Source organism: Molothrus aeneus, chromosome 10 (genome assembly GCF_037042795.1).
Source record: "Molothrus aeneus isolate 106 chromosome 10, BPBGC_Maene_1.0, whole genome shotgun sequence".
Lineage (NCBI taxonomy): Eukaryota > Metazoa > Chordata > Aves > Passeriformes > Icteridae > Molothrus > Molothrus aeneus.
Genome location: NC_089655.1, coordinates 17,379,414 through 17,403,696, shown reverse-complemented (window position 1 = coordinate 17,403,696; position 24,283 = coordinate 17,379,414). Strand labels below are relative to the sequence as shown.

Sequence of the window (24,283 nt, the reverse complement as noted above, 5' to 3'; positions counted from 1 at the left end):
GGAGGGCCGGTGTCACCTTCGGCTTCGCAGCTCACAGCCCCACGCGTGCCCCGCCAGCGCTTCCCGGGACCGCGGGCAGGGCAGGCACGGCGGCGCCGGGAGGGGCCGAGCCCCGGCCCTGCCCCGCGGCCCGGCCCCGCTGCTGCGCTGCGCTGCGCTGCGCTGGCTGCCCGGGCGGGCCCTGCCCGCGGTGCCGCTCCCCGCCCGTCGCAGGGCTGACGCGGCGGCGCCGGCGCAGCTCCGGCCCGAGAGCGGCGGGGGCGGAGCGCGGCCCAGGCGGCGGCCGGGCTGAGCCGGGCGGCGCCGCGGGCAGAGGTGAGCGGGGGGCGGCGGGCGGCGGTCCCGGCCCGCCCGGAGCTCGGCCCCGCGGAGCGGCGGGGTCCGGGCACTGTCAGCGCGGGGCCGCGATCGGGCGGACGGACGGACGGGCGGGCGGAGGCCGCGGGGCGCCGCGTGTGGCTGCGCTGCCTTCCGGCCCTCCCTGCGCTCCGGCCTCCTGCCCTGCCCGCCCCGCGCTGGCCGGGGCTGCCGCGGGGCTGTGACCGGGCCTGCGGGAGTCGGGGGCAATCCAGGCATGCTGTGCCCTGGGCAGCACGGGGAGGCTCTCCCTGACTACCTGCTGTGAGAGTTGGGGCGTTGGTGGGGTTGGGAAGCTGTAGAAGGGAATTTTCAGGTGTTGCAAGAGCTTTGTTTCTCCATCACTGGGCTCTCGACCCCGCTCTGCCCCCAAGTTGTCTTCTCCCTGAGTTCCCAGTCTCTCTGCAGTGTAAGCACAGCGCTTATCTGCTCCAGTCCTGTTTGCTGTCCCCTCTCTCAGCCCTTCCAAGCTGTGCTGGCCGGCAGGGTCAGGGAGTTCAGCAGCAGCAGCTGCGAGTGCTGAGCCACGGGACAGGCACAGCAGAGATGTGTTCCTGAGCTAAAAGCTGTGTTTAACTAGTGTGTTCTACCACTTCCAAACTCCCCTTGTTCTAGTCCAGACTTCTCGCTTGGAAGAGAGATGGATTGCCTTTGGTAATACCCTCATCTTATCTTTTCATGTTGCTAACACAAGAAGATAAGTAATTTTTTAAAAAAGCTGCAGGAAAATGTGTTTAATACTTGTAGAAATACACTCTCTCTTAAGGAAGGCCCTCAGAAAGCATCAGGAAGACCCTTGACCTCAGACACATTCAAGACCCCCATATGAAATACCAGTTGCTGTTCCCTTCACAGAGCTTGGACAGCAAAGTTTGATGGACTTTGTTTCAGGTGCTTCCGTGCTTCTCCCTTGCAGAGGTAATCAGGAAGGAAGGGACAAAGCTTGAGTAACATTTTATTACAATCTAAAGCCTGAAGATTAAAAAGTATTTAGATCCTTATGTTTTGCTTATAGAAAAGAATCTTTGGGTTCTTTAATGTAGAAAATTTCCATCTCTGATTTGTGACACTATGTCTCTTAATAGTTCTGTTATCTAATATATATATCTCCATTAATCTGGTTTAGCCTAAAAGAGGATGTTTCTGTAAGTAAATTCTATCATCTTGCCAGAAAAAAATCCAATAGTTGTGTAGCCAGCTAGGTGAGACTGTGAGTTCCCAGAAGTGCTGGTTGATAGAAGAGTCCGTGGTAACTGTAGGAGTTGAAACTTTGCAGTGTGACCATGAGGTCACCAGCTGCATGTCCTGCTGTGTTCCTCTGAGTCAGTAACTTCGGACTTTGGCTATTTCTGTATGGTCTTGTGCTAATGAGTTATGTTGTGTCAAAGTGCCTTTCCCTAGGGCTTGCTTCACCTCTGGGGCAAAATGTTTGCTTAACAGTTCACAGAACTGTGCTGGTCAGAAAAGAAAGAGAAGAGGGGATGGTTGCCAGTGCTGTGAGTCTGCTTTTGCATGTGCTAATGGAGTCATTTCAGACTTCCGGACCTTCTCAGCTTAGCTCCGGCCACGTGGTGGTTTGAAGAGAGACACCCTTCTCCAGCTTCCTCTCTCTCTTTCCAGTTTTGGATCCTGCTTGGTGGAGGGAGGGCATCTTCTTGCCCAGCATATCTCAGCTGCACACCACAGTCTCAGGCTGGCTTTCTCTTTCCTCCTTACCACCTCCTGTCCTTGGGAGCTGCCCAGACCTTCACTGGGAAAGGCTGAGCTCTGGATGTTGTAAGAGCTGCCTCCCACGGGAGCAGGTGATGCCCGAGTTACTCCTGCCTGGACAAGGCCACACTCTCACAGCAGCTGTTCACTCTATTTACATTACTGTGGCTCTTAGAAACAAGCTTCTTTAACAGAAGAATTTCCATGTGCCTCTTCACCCACTGGGCTCCCTGACACAGCCCTAGATGGCTTGTGCTGATCTCAGCATGAAGGAGAGCTCTTCTGCAGTACTGTGGGTTTGTTCTGCACGTGTGTGGACAAAAGGTTTCTGTGGTCTGACAGTTCAGGTGTCAGCTAGAAACCTTTGGTAGCGTTCTGTCAGCTGCATTTGCTGGGATTGCTTTCCCCATTTATGTGCTTTTCAGTTAGAACCTGGGGTGTGTAAAACTGTCAAAAATAAATAGGACTGCCAAGGACTAATGAGTGGCTAAACTAAGAGGCTTATAATGGGTGAAAGGTGAATGTAAAGTATCTTTTACAGTACTCAACTTCACTGAAGGTGATGCAGGTTTCAGCCATGTAAGTTGCAAATGGAGTGATCTGCTGATTGATCTAAGGAGAATACAGAGTGTGTGTGTGTGTGTGCACTGAGTTTGTTACTCATAAAGGATGGAGGGCCTCATGTTCTCCATTCCCATGCAAGTGTGCAGTGCTTGATGTCAAGTATCCCAGAGCTCTTGGGATAAGCATTCTGAAAACTGAGTGGTTCCCAAACATATTTTTCAAAATTCGAGTATAAAACAAATCTGTAATCAGAATCTGCCATTAATATGGAGGTGTAACAGTCTGGGGTTGCCTTCATCCAGTGCAAAAGAGATTGTGCCTTTTAATATTTAACCATTTGCAGATGGTATGTCAAACACTGCTAAAGGGGTAAGTTATGGTAAATTTCTTTCACTTTTAGTCTTTGGGACATGTACATCTTGGGCTTTTTGAGGTTTGCTGGTGTAGTACTGGCAGCATCCCTGTGCAGTCACACAGCACAGAAACCTGGCTGCCTCCACTGATGAGCCACACAACTCTGTTAGTGGTGCAAGTTCCTCAGTCCAGAGGTTTTTCATCTCTGTTAATGAATGGGGCACATATTTCACTTCTCTTCAGGTTCTTAAACTTCGGGCAGTGCTTGCTTTATTTTTGGTTTTACATTGCTCACTTCAGTTCCTTTTCTAGCAGTGAACTTCTAAGCTGCCCTTTTGTCTTGCTGGTTTATGGTGCCAAGTATACCCACTGATACTCCTGTAGCACTGGTGGAAAGTCAGTTCTTCAAGCAGCATCTTGAATGAAGTATTTGCATATGGATTATCTTTTGTCACTCTGAGTAACGCTGCTGTTAGAAAAGTGAACTGTTTTAGCTCCTAGGTCTGGGATTAACTGCTCTTTGGAGGCCTTTACTTTAAGGGGATCCAGACTCAAAACAGATCATGTTTGAAAAGGGAGAGGGGAGGGCAGGAAAACTTTGCTTGGATTAAATGGCTTACTCAAACTATTTACCCTTTAGGGAGAAACTTTTTTGTACAGAAAAATTGTGTAATGTGGAAAAATTGGTGTGGACATCACGGACAAACATGAAATATTTTTTTAATCCTGTAAGTTATAATTAAAGCATTCTTTAATGGCCTAAGTTAAAAATTAAACAGAAGAACAGGTAGGTAGAGTAGCTTTCCTAACCTCTTCCTTTGCTGCAGTTTTAAGAAGCTGGATTTCATGACACCAATGAGTAAATATTTCCATTGCTGTTGCTATTATGTTGAAACTGTGGCATCATTCTTGTCTCCATTCAGGTTTGCCTTGGGTCCTTTTTGTTACCAGGACTTAACCTTTGCTAGAATCTGATATATTGTTTTTCCCCATGAGTTCAGTCTCCTCTGGGTAGAGCAGTGGCAGCTGTAGGAATTTCAGCTCCTGAGTAATCCATGGCCATTCAGAGAGCTTTTTCCTGTGTGTGCGGCAGTGTCTGTGGAGACTGTTGGACTTGGCTGTGAGAGAGCAAGGGGAAAGGTGGTGACTCCAAATTGTTCAGGAGAGTTCTTAAAAACTGGCAGGTATGGAGCACCTATTGCAGGGCTTGAGAAGATTAAACCCTTGCCTTCATCTGCTGTGCTGTCCTTGGAGTGCTCAGCACTCACTGTGTTGGCAGAAGCCCCTTGTGTATGGGGTTCTGTTGAGAATGTTGAGATTTGCCTGGGTTTGTTTGTTTTACCTGGATGAAATGTGTCTGGAATAAGCTGTCCTAGCAAGCCTGTGGTTTGGCTGATGTTTACTGAGGCCACTCAAGGAATGTTTAATAGGTGCTGCACACAATAGACAGAGACATAAGAGTTTGTAGTGGAAAAACAGGGGTAAATTGCATCTAGGATAGAGAAATATGGAAGTGCTAGATGAGCGAGTACAAGAAAATTGGTGTGATGGGATGTTATGTCCTGATTTTTCTGATAACTGAGTTGTGTGGTGAGTAATAGAGGGTTACAAAACAGCTAGGCCCTGTTGCAGTGCTTTTATACTGTTCAGCTGTGCTCTCTATCAGTGGAGGTAGCCAGGTTTCTTTCTATGTTGTAGGTCCAGTGAATTCTGGACAGTTTTCTGTGTGATGGGAATATATTACCCAAGTGATAAATTATATTTTTTGTCCTCTCTACATTTGCACTCCCCTCTCACTCCTCCACAAAAACAAAAAACAAAACAAAAAACAGAAAAAGAAACCAAAAACAAACACAAAAAAATCCCAACTGCTGTTTGTGTCTAAGATGAGTAGAGTGAAAAATGCAGAAGAGCTTCTTAAGTCAGACTTTGAATACCTGGTTTTTCAGATGTCATTCATACTTTCCTTAAAAGTCTAGTTGTTAATGTTTTATGTTTATTTATAGACTCCTTTATTTTGAGCTACACATGCCTATGTGTAATGATTAGGACAGACATAGCTAAGGCAAAACTTGCTATAATAGTCTGTAAGTCAGGATAATTCTGATAGAGGGGCTGGAAAAAGTCCTTTTCTGAACTTGAGAAAAACACAAACTTGTAAAATACAGGATGAGATGTACATGGTGAGGCTGGAGCAATTTGCATGAAGCATCCCATGTTGTGTATGCTGCTTTTGCCTTCCCCTTGTGTTTCTGGATTCTTCTAACTTCTAATTAATATTTTTAGCTATGTAGTGAAGATAAACAGATTATTACTATGCAGGTGTTACACGCTTGTGTAGTCTCAGATATATCCTTATTGAACACTTTGAGATGCAGGGTTTTTAGTGGGGAAAGGAGTTTTTAAGATGATTAGCTGCTGTGCTGCATTGGTACTGCTTTGTTAATGCGAAGATAAACACTGATTATAGAAGCTGATAGTGGTGGAGTCATATGGAGTGAGGTGTAGCTGTAAATACAGAGCAATTACTTCAGGAGTAAACTGTGTCGTTCTTTATCTAGTCAGAGAATCAAAATTTCTGTGGGTGTTTGTGTTTTGCTGTTCCTTTAAAGGAAGACTGTGTGAGCTTGTGAAGTGTTTTCAGAGTCTGCTCACGTTATTGCACAAGAGTAAGGGCTCCTTTGTACGGTGCTGATGGTGTGGGGTACCTGCACGCACTTGTTGATAACTTGGACTTCAAAGTTTTGTTTTTCAAAAGCCTTTTGCGGTGAGCTGGCTAACTGTGCTTGCCCTAGGCATAGGCAGTGAGAGAGGTTTACCCTTAGGCTAGAGAGTCATGAATTACATATGGAGAGCATGGGATGGGTGGGAATTACCTGTTTATTGCTCTACCTCTAGGGAAGGTAAATGAACAAAGTCTGTTTACACACCGACCATTGCAACTATTACTTGTTTTTCCTTTTGGTGGAAGTGAAAATGTCTTCGGGAATGTGGGGCTGTGAATGGAGGAGGAGTGGAATTTTAGATAGGCATGTGGCCTGAGGGATGTGCCTTAGTGTTTTGCTATCATGTTACAGTCCAGATAACTCTGAATTAATTTCCCTTATTCTTTCAGTTATTTTTGAAGATAATAATGCAGCAGAAAAATGAAAAGCCATAGAAGACCTTGGCTTTGGCAAAGAAGTCAGCTGTTGGCCCAGTCTGGAAAATGGACCACTGTTTTTGGGAAGCGTGGGAAATACTGCTTCAAAAAGCAAGTTTTCCTAACTTAGAAGAAAAGACAGAGTGCCGAGCTATTTGTGAGTTTAAATCACAACAAACTGTACAGAATACTGCAGTGCACAAGGAAGACACTTGAGCTCCAAAGCAGGTGGGCTCCTGATGTGCTTCTAAATGCAGAAACCTGTCCAAAATTTACTGTTGAATTATACAACTTTCCTTACAAAACTACTGAGAGCAAAAAGATTCTGTCCCTATCACGAAGCTGAAAGCTCGTCTGTAGAAGCAGTAAGGAAACTCAACAATGAATCCTTTCAGAGTGAAGATCCCTTGAATGAAGAATTTGAAACTGTTGCTGTTCTCAATAGCATCTCTGGCCATATCCATTATGTCTCATGTGGCTCGCTGGAAGGTGCTGCCCTGCCTGTAAAGAAAGGTGGTTTTGTATATAGCGTGGAGGAGAGCAATAATGATGAGGGCAACGCAGTCCTGGTAGTTTTAAACAACTATAAAAGGAAATGCTGTTGCAAAGGGAGTGGAATGGAACTTGTGGCCCCTTGACAGCTCTAAAGAGGTCCAAATTTAACCATCATACTGTAAAAAAGAGATTTTTATTTATGATGCATAAGAAACTTTCTATGGTTAGGTTTCGGTATAGAATCATAAAATTCCCAAAACTTCGAGCAAGAGGCAAGACTTGCAAATTAAGAAAAATCAAGCGAAGGTGGGTGCAGAAAGTTACAAGGGACCATCAGGAAACGCTTCAGCGGGATTTTGAAGGTGGATTGTGTAATTTGTTTTCCTCCTGGAAATCTAAAAGTAAGCGTCTTTGGAAGCGGTACAGCTTGTCAGATATGAACAATAATAGAACCAAATCTTTAGGAGCGGAGAATGAGATCTGTGCGCCTGAGATCTGCCACACGCAGGATGTGTCCACTGAGCCGTGTTCCGAGGATCCCGAATCCAGAGGGCATGGTGGCAGTGTGGATGCTGTCCCACCAGAACTGCATGCTAGAGCTTCTCCAGAGGCAGAAACCTTGCACCAGGTGGAGACCAATGGGGCTCTTGCAGAGGATCATTGCTCTGACATTGTCGTCTCTGTGACAGGAAAAGAAATCGCTGTTTCAGATCAAGATGGGTCAGAATCCAAGGAGGTTGTGTGTGTTGATGGATTGACACTGTTGCAATCCTCCTTGCAGGATTCTGATGTCAGTGATAATTTTGCAAATGGACCTTTATCCATGGAGCTGACACAGAATGAGGACAGCTCTAGCCAGATGGAAGTAGAAGGCTCCTTAAACTTGGACATTTTTAGTTCAAAATTACTAGATCACCCTTACTGTAAAAGTCCTCTGGAGGAGCCTTCACCAGAAAGCACAGGAGTGAAATCAGGAACTCGGAAGGGAGGCAAAAGGAACAGTCAGAAAACTTCCCGGGTGGCTGATGAGCAGCTGGCAACATGGCTTTGTGGTATACCTTTAAATATCTTAGGGCATCCAGGAGTTCCTGAAAACTGCTGCGTGTATCGTGGAGTTTACATATTGTGTTAATTCCTTTATAAAATGGTTTCTTACTCTGAATTGTAAAGGTCACTTAGCATAACATTTGATTAAATGAGGCTGCAAAGAGGAGAGCTGCATGAAGGAGGGACAAATGAATGTTTATCTGTCAAGCTATTTTAAGATTATTTTGTTTTAGAGAATACAATATAGTGTAATTGGAATCTGCAGGAAATTGTTGATAGAAATTTTAAATGTCTTATCATGTGGAATCAAAAGGTTCAGGTTTTTAACTGGTTGACAATTGTTATTCTTAATTCGTTTTTTGAAAATCCTAGGTATTCTAATGCTTCTGCCCTTATACTCTCTTCTCTTGCTCACTAAATCACTTAAACTTAGGTTTTAATAGCCAAATACTGTTCATTGTCCCTTAGTTTTCTCTCCAATTGTTCATAGAGTAAGCTTAATAAATCCTATGAGACAATATTTTTTTTAAAAGATTGGTCTTAGCAAAGGTTCAGCAAAAAGTCTTTGGGGTTTTTTGTTCTATGCTGAGCATGCAGTATTCAATAGTCACTCTAAAGACAAGCATGATAAAAAATAGTAATTGGTGTCTTATTTATGTGTAGCAGCTTTTTACACACAGAGTAAGGAGCAGTAAGCTAACACGTTGTGCCATCTTGTATCCTCAGTGTAACTTCAGAGATATTCTGATATCTTCCTTTGGAGAAATTGGCTTTTTAGAGTCCCATATACTGTAAGCTGGTGTCAATGAGTGTTAAAGGAATTGTGTGAAGTTTGATGTGCTCTGATTTTTCTGCCTACCTGTTTGTCCTTCAATTTTGCAATTGATTTCTCTAAAGCAAAATGTGAAGAAGGACACAGTGAACCTCAAGAGAGGAGTTAGCTCTCCACATCCATATCTGTAAGTTAGTGTGGGATGTGTACCTCTGTGACTGGCTTTATGTGATCCAGCAAGGACCATATGCTGTGTGAGAAATGGAGAGAAACTCTGGTAACCCAGTGAAGAGATCACTTCTGCAATGGAGTTACAAAGTTTGTCCATCAGAAAAAGAGATGTAGTCCTTCTATAACAGGCAAGAGCCAAGGTTGTATCAGGGTGGCAAAGGTCAACGTTTTGTGGTTTGATAGTATAGTACTTCTGAGTTTTCTCAGCTGAAAAGCTGTAAAGAATTGTAGTTGTAGGAGTTCTTGTGTGTTGAGGAGTGTTGTTAATAATTAACTGCACCCTAAAAGATAGCGCTGACCTGGCAGGAGTTCCTGGGGTAGAAACATGAAGGAGGTGCAAGTGTTAGGGCTGCTCTTGGGTTTTGAATTTCTCTGCAGCAGCTGAACTCAGACGTTAATGGGCTGCAATGCTTAGTGCATTCAGAAGTGCTATTAGGTATCAAACAGCCCCATGGTAAATCCTGTTCATGATGGGTATCTGATTTTGCCCCGGGGCTGAACTTTGTATTCTCTTCCTTGAGTTACACCAGCCCAAGTGAGGTCGGTAGTAGCTGGAGGTCTGGAGCTCTGTAGCTCTTAGTTGTAATGACAAGAACAGTCCTTCCTCTGTGCATTAATAAAAAGCCTTTAAAAATTTTACATATTAAAACAGAATAAGGTACACTCATAAGACCCGTGCATTGTGTAGCTAGACTTCTAGCCAGAGTGAGGAACATCTTCCCTATCACAGTGTACTGAGATGTAAGGGATAAAAGTTGTTGGGCAGAAGTGTGGCAGAGTTGCAAGAAGGTTCTTTTCCATGAAGAATGCTTCATTGTGATTTGATCTTGTTCTTCAATCCTTCCTCCCTTCCTTCTCTCGCACGTCTTGTTATATCTTCCCTGCTATTCTCAGCATATTTTGTTTTGGGTTTTTTCTTGGTCTCTCTCCTTTGGTTTTTATTCTTACTGCTGTTTTTCTGGCATTTTTTCTGTCCAGTGTTTCACCTTGCTTTTTCCTATCCTGATCTTGAAAGTTTCAGGAAATGTTCTTAAAGTCTCAGTAAGCACACAACGCCCTATCCAGTGATGCTCTGCCATCACACCCCAGCCTCAGAAGAGTCCAGGACTTTGGATTAATGCAATTTTCCTGGACTCTGATCTCAGATCCAGCTTTCTGTACACAGAACAAACGTTTTCTGCTGCATCTGAAAATTCCTTTTCAGAGAGCTGGACAACTTGGTCTTTTTTCTCTTGTTTACTAGCAAGTGTTGAAATCCTGTTCCCCATTCTCTTTCATTCTTGGAGTGGTTTTGGATGCTCTTATGGAATTTTTATCTCCAGTGTTCCAGTCTTGTGTTTGAGAAAGAAAAACATCTATTTCTTAGGTTTTTCAATTCTTCCAGCATTCATCTCTTCATTATCTCCAAGTTAATATGTTTTTCTGGTGTGGTTGCTCAGTGTTTTCCTGGGCAATGACAGGCTGACATGGCTGGCTGTGTCACCTTAAATGCCATCCCTAGGATACAAGGGTAAAGGAGTTAAACTTGCTGGGAGTCTGTGTGGCGTCTTTTCCGTTCGCTGTGGTGCGGCAGCGGAACTGAGCAGGCTGCAAACACTGCCAGCTCCAGCTGCCTGCATTTGAGGAGAGTCATTCTGCCTGCCATAAGGACAGGATACTGGCTTCTCAGTGAAACCTGTTGCAGGAACTGATGGCTTTTCACGTTGCAGTAAAATGATTTAAAGTGCTAATTGAAGCAGGGAAGGGGATGGATTCTTCTCTAGCACTGGTATAATTAGTTTGCTGTAGATATATATGTGTATGGCAAGAAGAGGGGGTGATCTTTTCCTGTGAAGCTGAGTGATCAGATTCATGCATTTTTATTTTTGTCCTTCTTCCCCTACCCCCGCTTTTATTTTATGTTGCCAATTTGAGCTTAGTTTTCTTAAATAGGTACTTGACATGTGTGGTGCTGCATGTTGGTTGGGTGCAGAATGACTGCTGCTTGTACCTATAAGAACTGAAAGCTTTATTGCATTGGTGAACTCAGAAGCTTTTTATATGTTTGCACTTTAATTTTTCTGGTATATTTAAAGGATTCCTAGATGAAGTTATGAAGAAATATGGCAGTTTAGTACCACTCTGTGAAAAAGATGTCATGGGAAGATTAAAAGAAGTCTTTAATGAAGATTTCTCCCATAGGTGTGTAGCACTATCACATTGTACACCTGATAAAGAACAAAAATCCCTTGCATTGCTACTGCATGATCTTCATCTAACAACTAGGAGAACAGAATCCATTTGACATGACCTTGACTTGATTTTTCTCTACCTTTTCGATCCTGTTTTAGAAAACCTTTTATCACCAGGGAAATCATGAAGTATCGGGAAAAACATCCAAAAACCTCCACTTGCAATTTCCGGGTCTTCTATAATAAGCACATGCTAGATATGGATGATTTGGCTACACTGGAAGGCCAGAACTGGCTGAATGACCAGGTCAGAGATGCTTGGTGTTCATGTGTTTCCCTAACCCCTTTTAGCCCATTATATTAGAATACCAGTTGTACGCCTGCTGACATTACAGGTGGGCTATCCTTACTTTACACTTCACAAGTAAAAGGAGTGGTGGGCAGCTTTTACAGTGACAGGTGCAGTAAGTCTGGAAGCTGGGAGGTGTCACAATTAGACTGTTTCCTTTTGAACAAATGATGTTGGACTATTTTCATAAAATAGTGGCTACTCATATAGGTTTTAGTAACTTTCCCCATCCTATGTTTGAGCAGATTGCAAGAATGACAAAGTGAAACAGCAAGCTGTGGCCCACAGCCAAAAAAACAGGAAGGTTGCAGAGCCCAGGGATGCACCAGTAGATTTAAATTGAATTAAACTTCATTTAAGATTGAGGCAGACTTCAAGCAGCAAGTTACAGTCTCTCTCCAGGATGACCACTATTAGTTGCAGAGTGCTTGTCCTTCAGACAATGTGGCTCTTAAGTCTCCTCTCCATATTGCTGTTTTAAGTGGGTAGGGGCCTATGTTTTATGGGCATTTGTGAATTTGGGTCTTAAAAAATTGTGATGTATGTATTTAACTATTTACTAACTCTTCCAGATAATTAACATGTATGGTGAACTCGTAATGGATGCGGTCCCTGAAAAGGTGAGGGGGTTTTGTTATTACACAAATGTACCTAATGACAGATGGAGAGGGAGGGTGAAACTTTGCACACTTCAGGTATAGAATCAGGATTCAACTCAACCATGGCCAACAAATTATAGTGGAACGAGTGGTTCCATTATAATTTTTTGCTATGTGCTGCTCAGATTTTCTACCTTTCCTTTTCCCTTTTCAGTGCTGTTGCTCCTGTTTCAGGAACTGACTGTAATAGCCCTGCAGGTGCTCTTTGTGGTAGCCTGATGTCAGTGGTGTACCTGTGGAAGACATGTGCCCTATTTTGGCCCATCCCACTCTCCTAACTTCCCTGGAGGTTTCTGTTTCCAGCTTATCAGCTTCTAAAGTCCTGTATTCATGCCTTTGCTCAGCAGCCTGGTGTTTCAGCTGAAATTTCTGATGAAGATGGATTTCTGCTGAGATGACAAACCATGAGTGTTAGCATCTGAACCATGCACATGTGCTGCTTGCACTCACCCTCCCGCCCACCTCGTAGCTGTGGGGGCTGTAACAGCTCAAGCTGTGTCAGCTGCCTGCCTGGTGAATGTGAATTTCTGTGGAGCTGCTTGGTTCCTTGGCAGTATTGACTCTGCAGGACTCTGTTTTGTGCATCCTCCTCAGAATGCTTACAGCTTTGCAACTGCAGTGCCTGGCTGTTGGTGGCAATTGAGAGAAAGAAAGTGAAAAAAGTAATCAAGATAACAACCCCCCCCATTTTGTGACTAAATTTGCAGCAGTGACAATTATAAAAACCCATCTGTTTAGGGACAGAACAGTTTTCAGGTGAGACCACAAAGGAAGAACCAAACAAAGCAATTTTTAGATGAGCTCTGCACAATGTAACTCTTAAAATCTTCAAGCTCTGAAGAAAGCGTTGTTGCTTTGATTGGAGGTGATGGTGATTCTTCATTAGTATTCTCAGTATTTCCTGAGTGTGCTAGGCTAGGGGTATTGGAGATTGTATCTGTTTGCTTGTGTCTGCTTTTTCTTCCTAGTGCATAATTGAAATCCTCATGGGAGATTTTGTGCTGGTACCTCAGAATGTGGTTTTGAAGTCTGTTGGCATAGCTAATGGCTATTAGACTGTGTTCTCAGATGCTGAATTTTCTAACTTTTTTTTTCAAGTAACAGCTCAAGCCTCCTACCACCTCTACACTAGCAGAATTATTAAAAACAGATGTTACAGATTTCTATTTGTATTAATATGTTAGTATAATTGCAAGAAGTGAAGCAGAGGGAATAATAGTGTGAACTTGGAGCTAATTTTTTTTTTTGCATGACTACATTTTTTTGTCATAAATGTTGATTTTCACTTTCCAAATGGATCAGTCATACCTTAAAAATACTTCTCAATAGCAGAATATTGTTCATGTCATAAGAGTTGAATGCCAAAGACAATGTTGTTGGACTAAACCTCATAACTGTTTTGATCAATTTTCTTTTTCTGAGTCTCAGCTTCCAGCAACTAAAGCCAGAAGTTGCTCCCTTCTCCACCACCCCTGCTTTTCCAGCCCAGTGTTCTCTTCCTTGATCCCTGTAAAGAGCAACAAAAACTAACTCCTTGTCCTGGTGTTTTTCTCCCAAGTCTGTCCCCAACAAAAAAATTAAATACGATATGCCTGGAGATACAAAAATGTAAATATAAATGCTGCAGTGGCTCACATGATATATTATAGGGAAATGAGGCTTATTTTATTAGCTTTCTGAAGAACAGTAAGAGTTGAGGCTTGGCAAAACCTCTGTTTGTCCCTACTGGGGTTCTGCTTCTAAACCTACATTAAATATTGCCTCATTACAAGTTGTTTTGTATAAATTATCCTGGGGGAAGGGGAATGACTGTGCATTAAAATTTCTGTGCTCATTGCTCCTCTCTCTCTCTCTCTTTTTAGGTTCATTTCTTTAACAGCTTTTTTCATAGACAGCTCGTAACCAAAGGATATAATGGGGTAAAACGATGGACTAAAAAGGTACCTTTAACATGGTGTCATCAGTGCTGGGCTGGGCTCAGCCATTAACTTGAAGCTGGGTTACAGTGTGTTATTTGCAAAGGATGGGTTAGCAAAGGAGCTGTAGAAAGTGGGAAGGGCTTGATGAAAATAGTAGTGTGGCACTATTCAAGTTAGTACGGGTATGTTGTACTTGGATGGCTAAATCTTCAGTGGGAGGTTATCTCTTTGTGTATGTTCATGCAAGTTGTTAATTTAACTGCAAGAAATGTCTCTTACTGCTCCTGACAGTGCCAGGTACACTAATCTACAGGAGAGCAGACTTAATTCTGCTTCTTCCTTTTATCTCAGCCTGGTATTCTTTGACAAAATCAAATTGTTACTCCAAGTAACACATACCAGGTACTAGAAAGCAAAAAAGAGACCCATGGTTAATAAGCCAGACTGTTGTTCTCTTGACAAGAACAGAATTCACCTTGCTTTCCAGAACCCACACCAGATCATGGGTGTGATATTTTCAGGGATAGCTAATGCAAAAAGAAATACTCTCTTTTTTTCTAGGAACATTTGTCCTTTCTAATATGGGAGATGAGGCAAGACTAATCAAAGGCCATGTTTGAATGTATGATCTTTCTGCAGAAGTACTTAAATAGCACACATCTGTGAAATGCTAGAGATGAACTCATTATCCAAATATAAAATCTATTCATATAATTTATTAAAAATCTCTTTAAAGAGAGATGGAATATCGGTGCTTAATATTCCCACATATTATTTTTTAAACGTTCCTTTTCTCCAACAACCCAAGTTTTGTAAAAACTCCCAAAATTAAGAGAGATTCTGGAAGCAGGATCTGTATTGTTGCTGCTGAGAGGTACCTGATGAGACAGGACAATTTTTAGATATTTACACCTAAATTCCTAAAGAATCTCTCAAGCAAGAATGAGAACTAAGCAGTTTCTATGGGAAGGATTTGCAGACTCCTTCATCGTGCAATGTGCAATTAAGGGGAATTTGTTTCTGCTCTTGAAACACACCAGAGTATAGCACCATGTTTTGTAAATGTTCTCTCCTGGGATGCAGGATCTCCTGTGCTGGCTCTGGCTGCAGTGGTTTCAGAGCTCCTGTTAGTGTCTGTCCCTTCTGATCACCCATCACACTGGCACTCCTGATTCACTGCCATGACACAGAGCTGACTCTGCTCTCATGGTGAAGTCAATCTGGGTTGCCACCACTCTTGCTGTACATCAGTTTGTAACTAAAGACAAACTTTTGGCTGCCTGTTTCTGCTCTTCTGCTGCAGGATTGCACACCTGCAGTAATCCCACAACTAGGGCCACATGAGGTCTCTTGAATTTTGTGTGGCTCTGCTGTTGCTGGATATCACAGAAGATGGAGTTCATTTCTTTTACTCCAGTTTTCCTTTGTGGTCTCAGCTTGCTGCTGGCTGACATCCCTGTGCTTCTCTCCAGGAGTGATGGATTGGTGTGTAGTGAATGTGCTGTAATCCAGTCAGGAAGCAGTTTCTGCAGGTGGGAGCAGGGTCGATGCTTGTCACAATCAAAGGGCTGTTGTGAGCCAGGCTCAGCTGATAACTGCTGTGAATGCCCACACCTTTTTGTCTCTTCGACTTCCCATTGTTACTCAAGAAATAGACTTTTCTTTCCTACAAAAGACCTGCCCTTGCCAGTAGTGTTGCAATTATGTACTGTTCAAATTGCACAGTGCTTAAAAAAACAGGAAAAAAGCTTAGAAATCTTCCCACAGGATGAGTTCATTTAGTTCAGGATTCTATTTTTGCTTATTTTCTGGACTGTGCCACCAAAACCCCAGTAATTAGACACTTCTTTCAAGAGGAGCTAGGAGAAGGAAGACCATGAAAGGCCCTGGCTTGGCTGGCTTCCAAAAGCATAAGGGCTCATCTGCCATACAGACATGGGGGGTGTTGCATCTGATCTACTTGTTCTGTACTTCAAGACCTTTTCCCTTGTTTGCTTGCCTGTGACCACAGTACATCTGCTACAAAGCTAGCTTTGAGAAAGGATGAATCTGCTCTACCTTCTTGCCCTCCTTTCCTCTGTTCACCAAAGCATCCTGCACTCCTCTGCTTTCCTCTGGCAAGTCCCAGAGCCTGTGTTAGAGCAGAAGGGGTCAGACTACAAACTTGCTGGTTTTGTGGGGTGTTTGTAATTACAGTCTCTTAATAGAATCATGGAATGGTTTGGGTTGGAAGAGACCTTGCAGATCATCCAGTTTTGCCCCTCTGCCATGGGCAGGGACACCTTCCACTATCCCAGGTTGCTCCAAGCCCCATTCAGCCCCTAGGCCACTTCCAGGGGTAGGGCAGCCACAGCTTCTCTGAGCAACCTGTGCCCATGTCTCACCACCCTCACAGGGAGGAATTTCTTTCTTTCACCTAATCTAAACATGTCCTCTGTCAGTTTAAAGCCATTCCTTCTTGTCCTGTCACTCCATGCCCTTGTCCAAAGTCCATCTTCAGCTTTGTTGTAGTCCTTTATGTACTAGAAGGTGCTATAAAGTCTCTACGCAGCCTTCTCTTCTCCAGACTGGACAGCCCGAACTCCCTCAGTCTGTCTTCATAGCAAAGGTACTCCAGGCTTCTGAACATCTTTTTGGCTTCATCTGGACCTTATCCAACAGGTCCAGGTCCACCTCCTTCTTACGTATGGGGCCTGAGAGCTGGACACAGCACTTCAGGTGTGGTCTCCTGTGAGAGCAGTAGAAGGGCGCAATCTCCTCCCTGACCTGCTGGCCCCACTGCTTGTGATGCAGCCCAGCGTGCAGTTGGCTTTCTGGGCTGTGAATGGGCTGTGAATGCTCATTGCTACCTTGTGCTGAGCTTCTCATCAACAGCTCCAAAGTCTGTCACTTACTCATTTCTATCAGCAGCTCTGATAGAAATGAGTGGTGCTCACGCTGGACAAGTGTCATTACTGAAGAGATGAAGAGCTAACCTAAACTGAGGCTCAGTTGTATTGCCATCATTACCTAAGAAATCCCACTTCAACACAGATGTTGCAGTGCAGCATGAGCAGGATTTTGTCACAAATACAGTAGTGATTAATTCTGATACTGTACAAGGTTCCTCAGCCACTTTCTGGACTGCAACTGTATTTTTGTGCCTGCTAATAAGTTGTGTATTAGGTAAACATGAAGAATGTGGTGAAAGGGTGGAGGGGGCAAAAGAAGATTTCAGTTATGGAGTGTCAGAAAGGAAACTTGGATACAATTAATCTCTGGCTATGCTGTATTCTGCCTGTGGAACTCTCTGTAATATAGGTTGTTCTTTTTGCCAGGTGGACTTGTTTAAGAAGACTCTCTTGTTAATTCCTATTCACCTGGAAGTCCACTGGTCCCTCATTACTGTGAACATCCCCAGTCGAATTATTTCATTTTACGATTCCCAAGGCATTCATTTTAAGTTTTGTGTAGAGGTAAGAGTGACAGCTGTGTCTGCAAAGTCTGAACTATTTTCTTAAAGGGAACACTCCCCCTTTGTTTCTGTTCAGCCATAAACTTTAAATGTGGTATATCTGTCATTGTCTTGCTGTGTATGAAATGAGAATCAGCCTGTCCTGCTGGGGAGTCTGAAGCACAGAGCTCGAGGGTCACACCAGAGCTGGGAGCTGAGGTCAGACTGCCTATTGCCCAATTAGCCTGACCATGTAATCAGCACAGCTTTGGTGACTCTGACTTGGCACTCCCACAAAAAGCAGGAGCTCAAAGCCCAGTGCCAAGGGGAAGCAGAAGAACCCCAAGGAGAGTGAGGGCACTTCTTTCATCTGTTAAGGGGCTTGTGTTTAGGATAAATGATAAATTGTGCTCCTTTAGGGGATAGGTTGCCTGGGTGAGAGCACAGGACTGAAGATGCTGTTGTGTTGCCTTTTTCCTTGTCCTGCATTGAAACAGAGTGTTTGCCTCTGGTTAGAACCCAGCAACCTTTCAGGGCTGCAACCTGAACACGAGTTAAATTATCCGTCTTCCTGATAAAGAACAGCCAGGAAATTTTTGCTGGGCTTAGCAAATTGTAATGACCCTCTTACAAAAGCTAATTTTGTCAACTTAATTGCTTGCTTGATGCAGCAGCCCTCTACTTTTAACTGTGTGTAGTTGTTGGCTTACTGAAGAGTAGTAATTATTGTACCCAGGAGAGTTCCCAGCCAGGACTTCTGAATGAAGATAGTATGCCTGCTGGCATTTGCTGAGGATGAAGCTAATGTTTGTCCTGGGAGCAAGAGATCTTATGCTCTCTAGCTTGTGAACGTGCAGCAGGAACCAGCCATCAGCCCTAAGGCCTCTCCTGCAGCCTTGCAATCTGTTCTCTCCCATCCCATTCCAGGCAAGGCATTTGCACCTGAATGTCTCACAGACATGAGGAAATTTTATTTCTGCCTTTTCTAGGGGTAGGAGGGCAGCAATACCCCAAAATTCACTGTGATCCACACACTAAGGTGAATATTTGTGTGCTGCAGTGTTTAAATTATGCTGTAAATTCCCAGCCTGTTTACAGAGAAGTAGGATTTGTTTAACCCAAGACCATAGTCTCATTTATCTTGCTTCCTTCTCTTTGCTTGTGTCAGCCTATTTTTTTTCCCCTGTATGTCACTAAAACTCTCCCTGGAGCTTTGTTGATTAGCTGCAGAACTGGAGCATTTTGTATTGCGATTCCAGCAGGAACATGCGGCCGTATTGAACGTAAGGGCCTTGGTGTCAGCCAGGAGAGAACACATGCCAGGCTGCTCTGTTTTTCTCTGCATGTCTGGGAGCACTCTGACCTTGTGCCTGGGTGCCACCGCTAGTCTGGAATGAAGTAGAGCAGTGTACAGTGTGGCTGAGGGGTGTTAGAGCTCCCCTTGATAGACTAAAATGAGTCTTGATGGTAGAAGGCACAGTACCCACCAGAGTTCATTTCTTTACCTCTAGATTTTAGCTCATCTCCTAATGCTCACCTGAAAATTGTCCTACTGTCAAAAGGATACCAACCAAGCAGTCAGTGTTTCTCTCCTGTTCTTTAGTGGGTGAATAATGTTGCTTTTTTTTCCTTCTTTAAAGAACATTCGAAAGTATTTGCTGACTGAAGCAAAAGAGAAGAATCGCCCCGAGTTCCTTCAGGGTTGGCAGACTGCTGTGACAAAGGTAAATGACAGCACTTTGAGCCCTGGGGTCTGACTTTGTGGGAGATTTCATGGAGCTGCTTCTAAATTCATATATTTGTACAAGTACTAAATGGGTTTATGCTGCCCACAGGGAGGGTACTGGGAGAGATGCAGGTAGTTACACATTGGAATTCCAGCTCTGTTGGTCATTCAACTCCCACCAGGGCTTTAGCACTTTCTGCAAGTGGGTTGGTGATCTGAACAATTAAATGTGTGCACAGCAAACCTGCACCTGGTGTCCATATTGACACAAGGTCAAGGACTGACTGAGCTGGACACTCAGCTGCCTCCCTTCTCCTGAAGGGGCTGTTCTGAATGGATGGGCTTTGGTGAGGGAGGGAACAGGCTGATGTTGCTACTGCTGATATTTTATGTTTGCTATGGATAGAGGGCTTTGGTCTCCAGGGCTGTTTGTGGCACATTGCGTTTGATCACAAGTAAACAAAGTCTGGCAACAATAAAAGGGAATAACTTGTGTGTAGTGTAAATGAGGGAATATGTAATTTGCGTAGCCATCCCATAATGGCTCCAAAGATATAAAACAGGTCATTGCACACTAGACATATTTCCAACAGCTCCCTCCTTGCACAGATTTATTTTTAGATGCTGATACAATGATAAAATGATTCTTCTCTGCACTCATGCACAACCTGTGCAGTCAGTTCATCCTCCTGCGTTCTGTGAGGCAGAAGATCTGGGAGCTGAGAAAAAACAATTACTTTGCCTTTTCAAGTGCCAGAGACATAATAGCACTAGTGATTGGGACTTTTTAGCTCTGCATATCAAAATTGAGCGTGTTTGAGGAAATAATGAAGGTTGAAAGTTATCATTTGAGACTGCCTTGCTCAGTCCTGTTGCCTAGTGATGAACCATTTGTCATGCTCTCTGAAACCCTTTGGTGTGGCTGGGGGAGGAAAGTCACTGCTGGTAGCATGGATGCTGAGAGTAAGCTTCCTCTAGGCCTGTGTGACTTTGCTGATATAGTTTTGTCCTGTGTAAAGTAGATAATGCTGTACAAACATTTATTTAAACTAATTGAGAAGCTGTTCTGTGTAGGTCACTAAAAGAAAATAAACTTGAAAGAAAGACTGTAATTTATTTTCTGTCCTATACTATATATTTTTCTAACTATTACGTGTTATTCTAACAAGGTGTTGAGTGTCACCTTGCAAAGTTTGGGATGAGAACAAGTAATTACAACTCCAGTTTCTGGTGCTGCAAAACAGCTATCTCTGAGCATGAGACAGCTGATCCTTATGCTGAATCTGCTTTTGGATATTAAGCAGGAGTTAGAGAATGAAAGGATCTAACTAAGTAAAAGGATAAGGATCTGACATGTCTCTGGTTGTTTCTTTTCCTTTCAGTGCATTCCACAACAGAAAAATGACAGTGACTGTGGGGTTTTTGTGCTCCAGGTAAGAGTATTCCTATGTAAAAATCAGTGGCCTATGTTGTTCATGTAGTAAATGTCCTTTTTTTTCAACCAAGCCTTTTCCTTTTCCCCAGTACTGCAAGTGCCTCGCCTTAGACCAGCCTTTTCAGTTCTCCCAGGAAGATATGCCCCGAGTGAGAAAAAGGATTTACAAGGAGCTGTGTGAACGCCAGCTAATAGACTAATAAAATGCAGCCAACCTAATTTCTCTGGCATTTCTGACAAGTTGCAGCTGGTGTTTGTGTACTTGAATTTCTGAAAATTTCCATGAATTTGAGCGATTCTCAGCTGAGTGGTGTGGCCACTGTTGTTACCTCAATCTTTTGCAAAGTTCTTTAACTGGCAGAACATAACAGAGCTGCCATAGAAGATTCCTAATGTCAGTTTGGTTCTCTTATGTTCTTTCCTGTATTTAATATTTATTATTTCAGCATGCATATAGGCAAAGCATGCAACTAAACCCATGAAACGGTAGATTTGGGGCACCTTTGAGGTGTAGCTAGAAATGACAAATACAGGTGAATTTGTCTGGAAAAATAAAGATGCATGATATGTTTTCTGATGCAATAATGCTTTGAATGTATCAAAAAAAAAATCAATGCCATAAAAAGAACAGCTAGAATGTATTTGATAGTTCCATTGTCCCTGTTGTGGCTGTGTAATACTGGATACCACATTTTAGGGTGGCTAAACTCATCTACAGCTTTAATTTGTGAAGACCCCTTTTTCAAATAGTCCAAGTTGCTAATAAAGTTTGTTCTGTTAGCATTTCTCTGGCTGTCATTATCAGCCTGTCCCTATAGACAAAAAGCAGTCTTTGCACAAATAAAGCTTCAGCACTTGTCTGTGTAAGAGAAAGTACAGAAGTGTTCAGTCAGTCAGATAGGTGGTAAGTTCCAAGATGCTGCAGAAGTCTCCATGATGTGTGTATTAAAGAGAACTATAAAGCTAGCCTTGAGGAGTCACAGCCTAGATAGTAAGATAAACTCCTTGACAGTAACTGTTTACATCTCAGATGGCTTTGAGTCATTTCTCAGATCCACGATATGCAGTGAAAATGTACCATTTCTCCCTTCAGCTCTGTCTTCAAAGCTTGTTGTCTTTAACCTCCCATTGGCTTTTGCTTTTGTTCAAATGTAAATTAATTCATTTCTGCTGCATCTGCTGTTTGATTGTCTCGAACATCCCTGGTTTTGTCTGTGTCCAGTAGCACCGATGGGTCTGGCTGGGAGTTGCAGCACTTGTGGTGGGTGCAGTGCAAACACAGCAGTGTCACCCTGCTCCAGAGGGGTGGGAGCCCACGAGCCCAGCCCTGAACTTTGCAGGGTTGCTGTGCTGGGCAGAGGGTGGGTGAGAGCAGTGGGTCTGCTGGGCTTTCACCTTGGGCTGTAAACTGTGATGTGCTCCTTGCTGAAGAGAGCTACTTCTGCTTGAAGAGATTGTTGTCTGGCACTGCTACACCAGCAAATGTCTTTGCTGTGTTTTTCTGCCAGATACAGGAATGAGCCCAGAGGAAAAGTATTTTCATTGCTAAGCATCATCTGCTGCACAGCTTCACTTTGTGTCCATCCATAGCCCTGGCTTCTGATGGAGGAAAACCACTTTGACTTCCCTGTCTTGCAAATTAATTCAGACTTGAGCTAAGCCAGGTGCAAATCCCTCCTAGATGACGGGAGGGGGTGCCAAGCACAGTCAGGCCAGGAAGTGGAAGCACGTGCACACTGCTGTGCTGGAGAAGGAGTTCCTGCAGTGTTCTTGCGTGTTCCCACTTCCCCTTGTTGGCAGCTGGCAAGGACTGGCTTAATTTAGCAAGATAAGGAAAGCCTTAAGTACTTGGTTAGATAATTTAAATGAGGAACTTAATGAATCAGAAAGAACCTAAAACCCAGACAGGCAAGATATATCTGCCCACTGTATAGTGCAAAGCACCCCACAGCACATGGTTTGTGTTTCCCTGAGGTGTAACTGGAAGGACAGCAGCACCTTCTTTAGGTGAGTGCTTGTGAGCAGTGGAGGGTGACTTCCATGAAAACTGGAACTTGGGATGTAGTTCCTCCTGTGGGGTAGCACATACAAGCCAGTGCTGCCATTCTCATCTCTGTGCACTGCTGTCACAAGAATGGTTCCAATGCTTGTGTGGTGGGACAACTGATCCAGGCCACAGCTAACCCTGAGGACAGTTCTTACCTCAGTAAAACCTGCTACTAATTGTGCATCCCAGTATGAAGGAATACACGGAATTGGGTGGCCAGGAAGAGGTGTGGAGGTAGTGCCACTCTGGGTGCATGAAAGTGAGGCTTTATTTTGAAGACTCCTGGCAGAAAGGGAGCAGAACAAAAAGAACTGCATGAGCAAATTGCTTTTATTTTCAGAACTTGAGCAATTTGGTAAGGAAGCTTGAAAGGTGTCCTGTGAGACTATCAGCCCGGGAGGCTCAATGCCTCAAAAAAAGACCCTTCTTTTTTTGTGCAAGTTGCCTTGTTGATGGATTTATTTCATTGCATGGGAATGTGCTGGAACGTTGCACTACAGACAGTTGTTTCCTAAGGCTTGGTGCCTACTACTGGTTGGTAGGCATCCATCTTGCTCTGTATGAGAGATGGTGAGGAGCCTTTAATCACGATCCCTTATCAGCACCATCAGCCAAAGCCCAGGATTTCTGTGAGCTGTGTGTTGAACGTGGGTGCTTTGAAGCAAGTGCATGTGTGTCCCAGATCATTGGAGGGGAGGGGGCTTGCATTTGAATTTGCTGCCTTGTGAACTGGGGAACAGGGTGGGGAAACATGCATGTTGGAAAGTACTTCTTATGTGCTTTCTTGTCATCTAGAGGTTTCCTGACAAGTGTTCCAGTTGGTTATGGGGCAGCACAGAGGAGTTGCACTTGAGTCTCCAGCTGTGAACACACCAGTGAGGGGCCTCTGAAAAAAAAAAAGGAGGGGAAATTGAAAACAGATCTAATGTAAGCAAAGTATGTTGGTGCAGTGTTGAAATTAATCACAGGCAGTCGGAATCTCAGGCTCTGTAATGGTGTATCCTGTGAAACTGGACTAATTAACTCCTCCTTGAGAATGTCTTTGATGCCTTAAAGGAGATGGACTTCATAATCTGTAGTCATTTTACTAGTTCTTAAAACATTCAGAACTATGTAGAGTGTTTTTATTTTGAGAGGCACATTTATGTGGATGTAGTTATGGCTGTTAACAATTCCATTAATGTGATCTTCAGATTTTCATAAATCACTCTGAACTGGTTTGGCAGATGCTTAAATTTCACGACTTGTTCCAAAGAGATTGTCTCGCTGTGCTGATTTATACAAATAGTCCCAGAACTGGTGAAGCCTCTGCCTCGTGCGTGACAAATTTCAGCTACCTGAGTTGTAATAAACCTTAAACAGAATTGAAAATGAATTATCAGTTTCCATTTTGTTTGCTTTAATCTATAGTTTTAAATGACTGTGCCCCTGATGCAAATCAATAAATGCAGAGTGGCCTTGATTCTGCAAGGTAAGGAGAGAGATGCCTATTGCTGAGCTGCTGGCACTTGCAGAATGCAGGCTGGACCTTTGTGCTGTCTAATATGCAGTTGTTCTGTTCTTACCTGTCTCTCTTGAGTGTGAAGGTGATATTTTGGATGTTTCACATGCACTGATCACCGAGCCAGACAGGCTTGCACAGAGCTGCTGGCTTGTGTTGCATCTCCAGCGTAATGCTTAACCTGCCTTTACTTTCTCAGACTTTTGATTGGCGTTATCTACTGTAGCATTTACTCAATTCAACGAGAAAATTTAAACCTTGCAAAATGCTGCAGAGTTAACTCCACGACTGTGCACTGTGGGTGTGCTCTTGCATTGAACGAAGCCCATGTTCCTGTGCAGTAATAAAATTGAGTTTTACCATAAACCCTA

At 43.6% G+C, this 24,283-nt stretch overlaps 1 protein-coding gene across 1 annotated transcript; it reads left to right on the top strand.

Moving 5' to 3' along the window:
* The first annotated feature begins 257 nt into the window (after positions 1-257).
* Positions 258-24,283, top strand: LOC136560498 (sentrin-specific protease 5-like). The gene is made up of 9 exons (XM_066556351.1): positions 258-315; positions 10,748-10,853; positions 11,003-11,150; positions 11,765-11,812; positions 13,714-13,791; positions 17,088-17,225; positions 18,844-18,927; positions 20,312-20,362; positions 20,454-24,283. The coding sequence occupies exons 2-9, from the start codon at positions 10,765-10,767 to the stop codon at positions 20,562-20,564; spliced, it is 747 nt and encodes a 248-aa protein (XP_066412448.1). The 5' UTR covers positions 258-315; positions 10,748-10,764; the 3' UTR covers positions 20,565-24,283.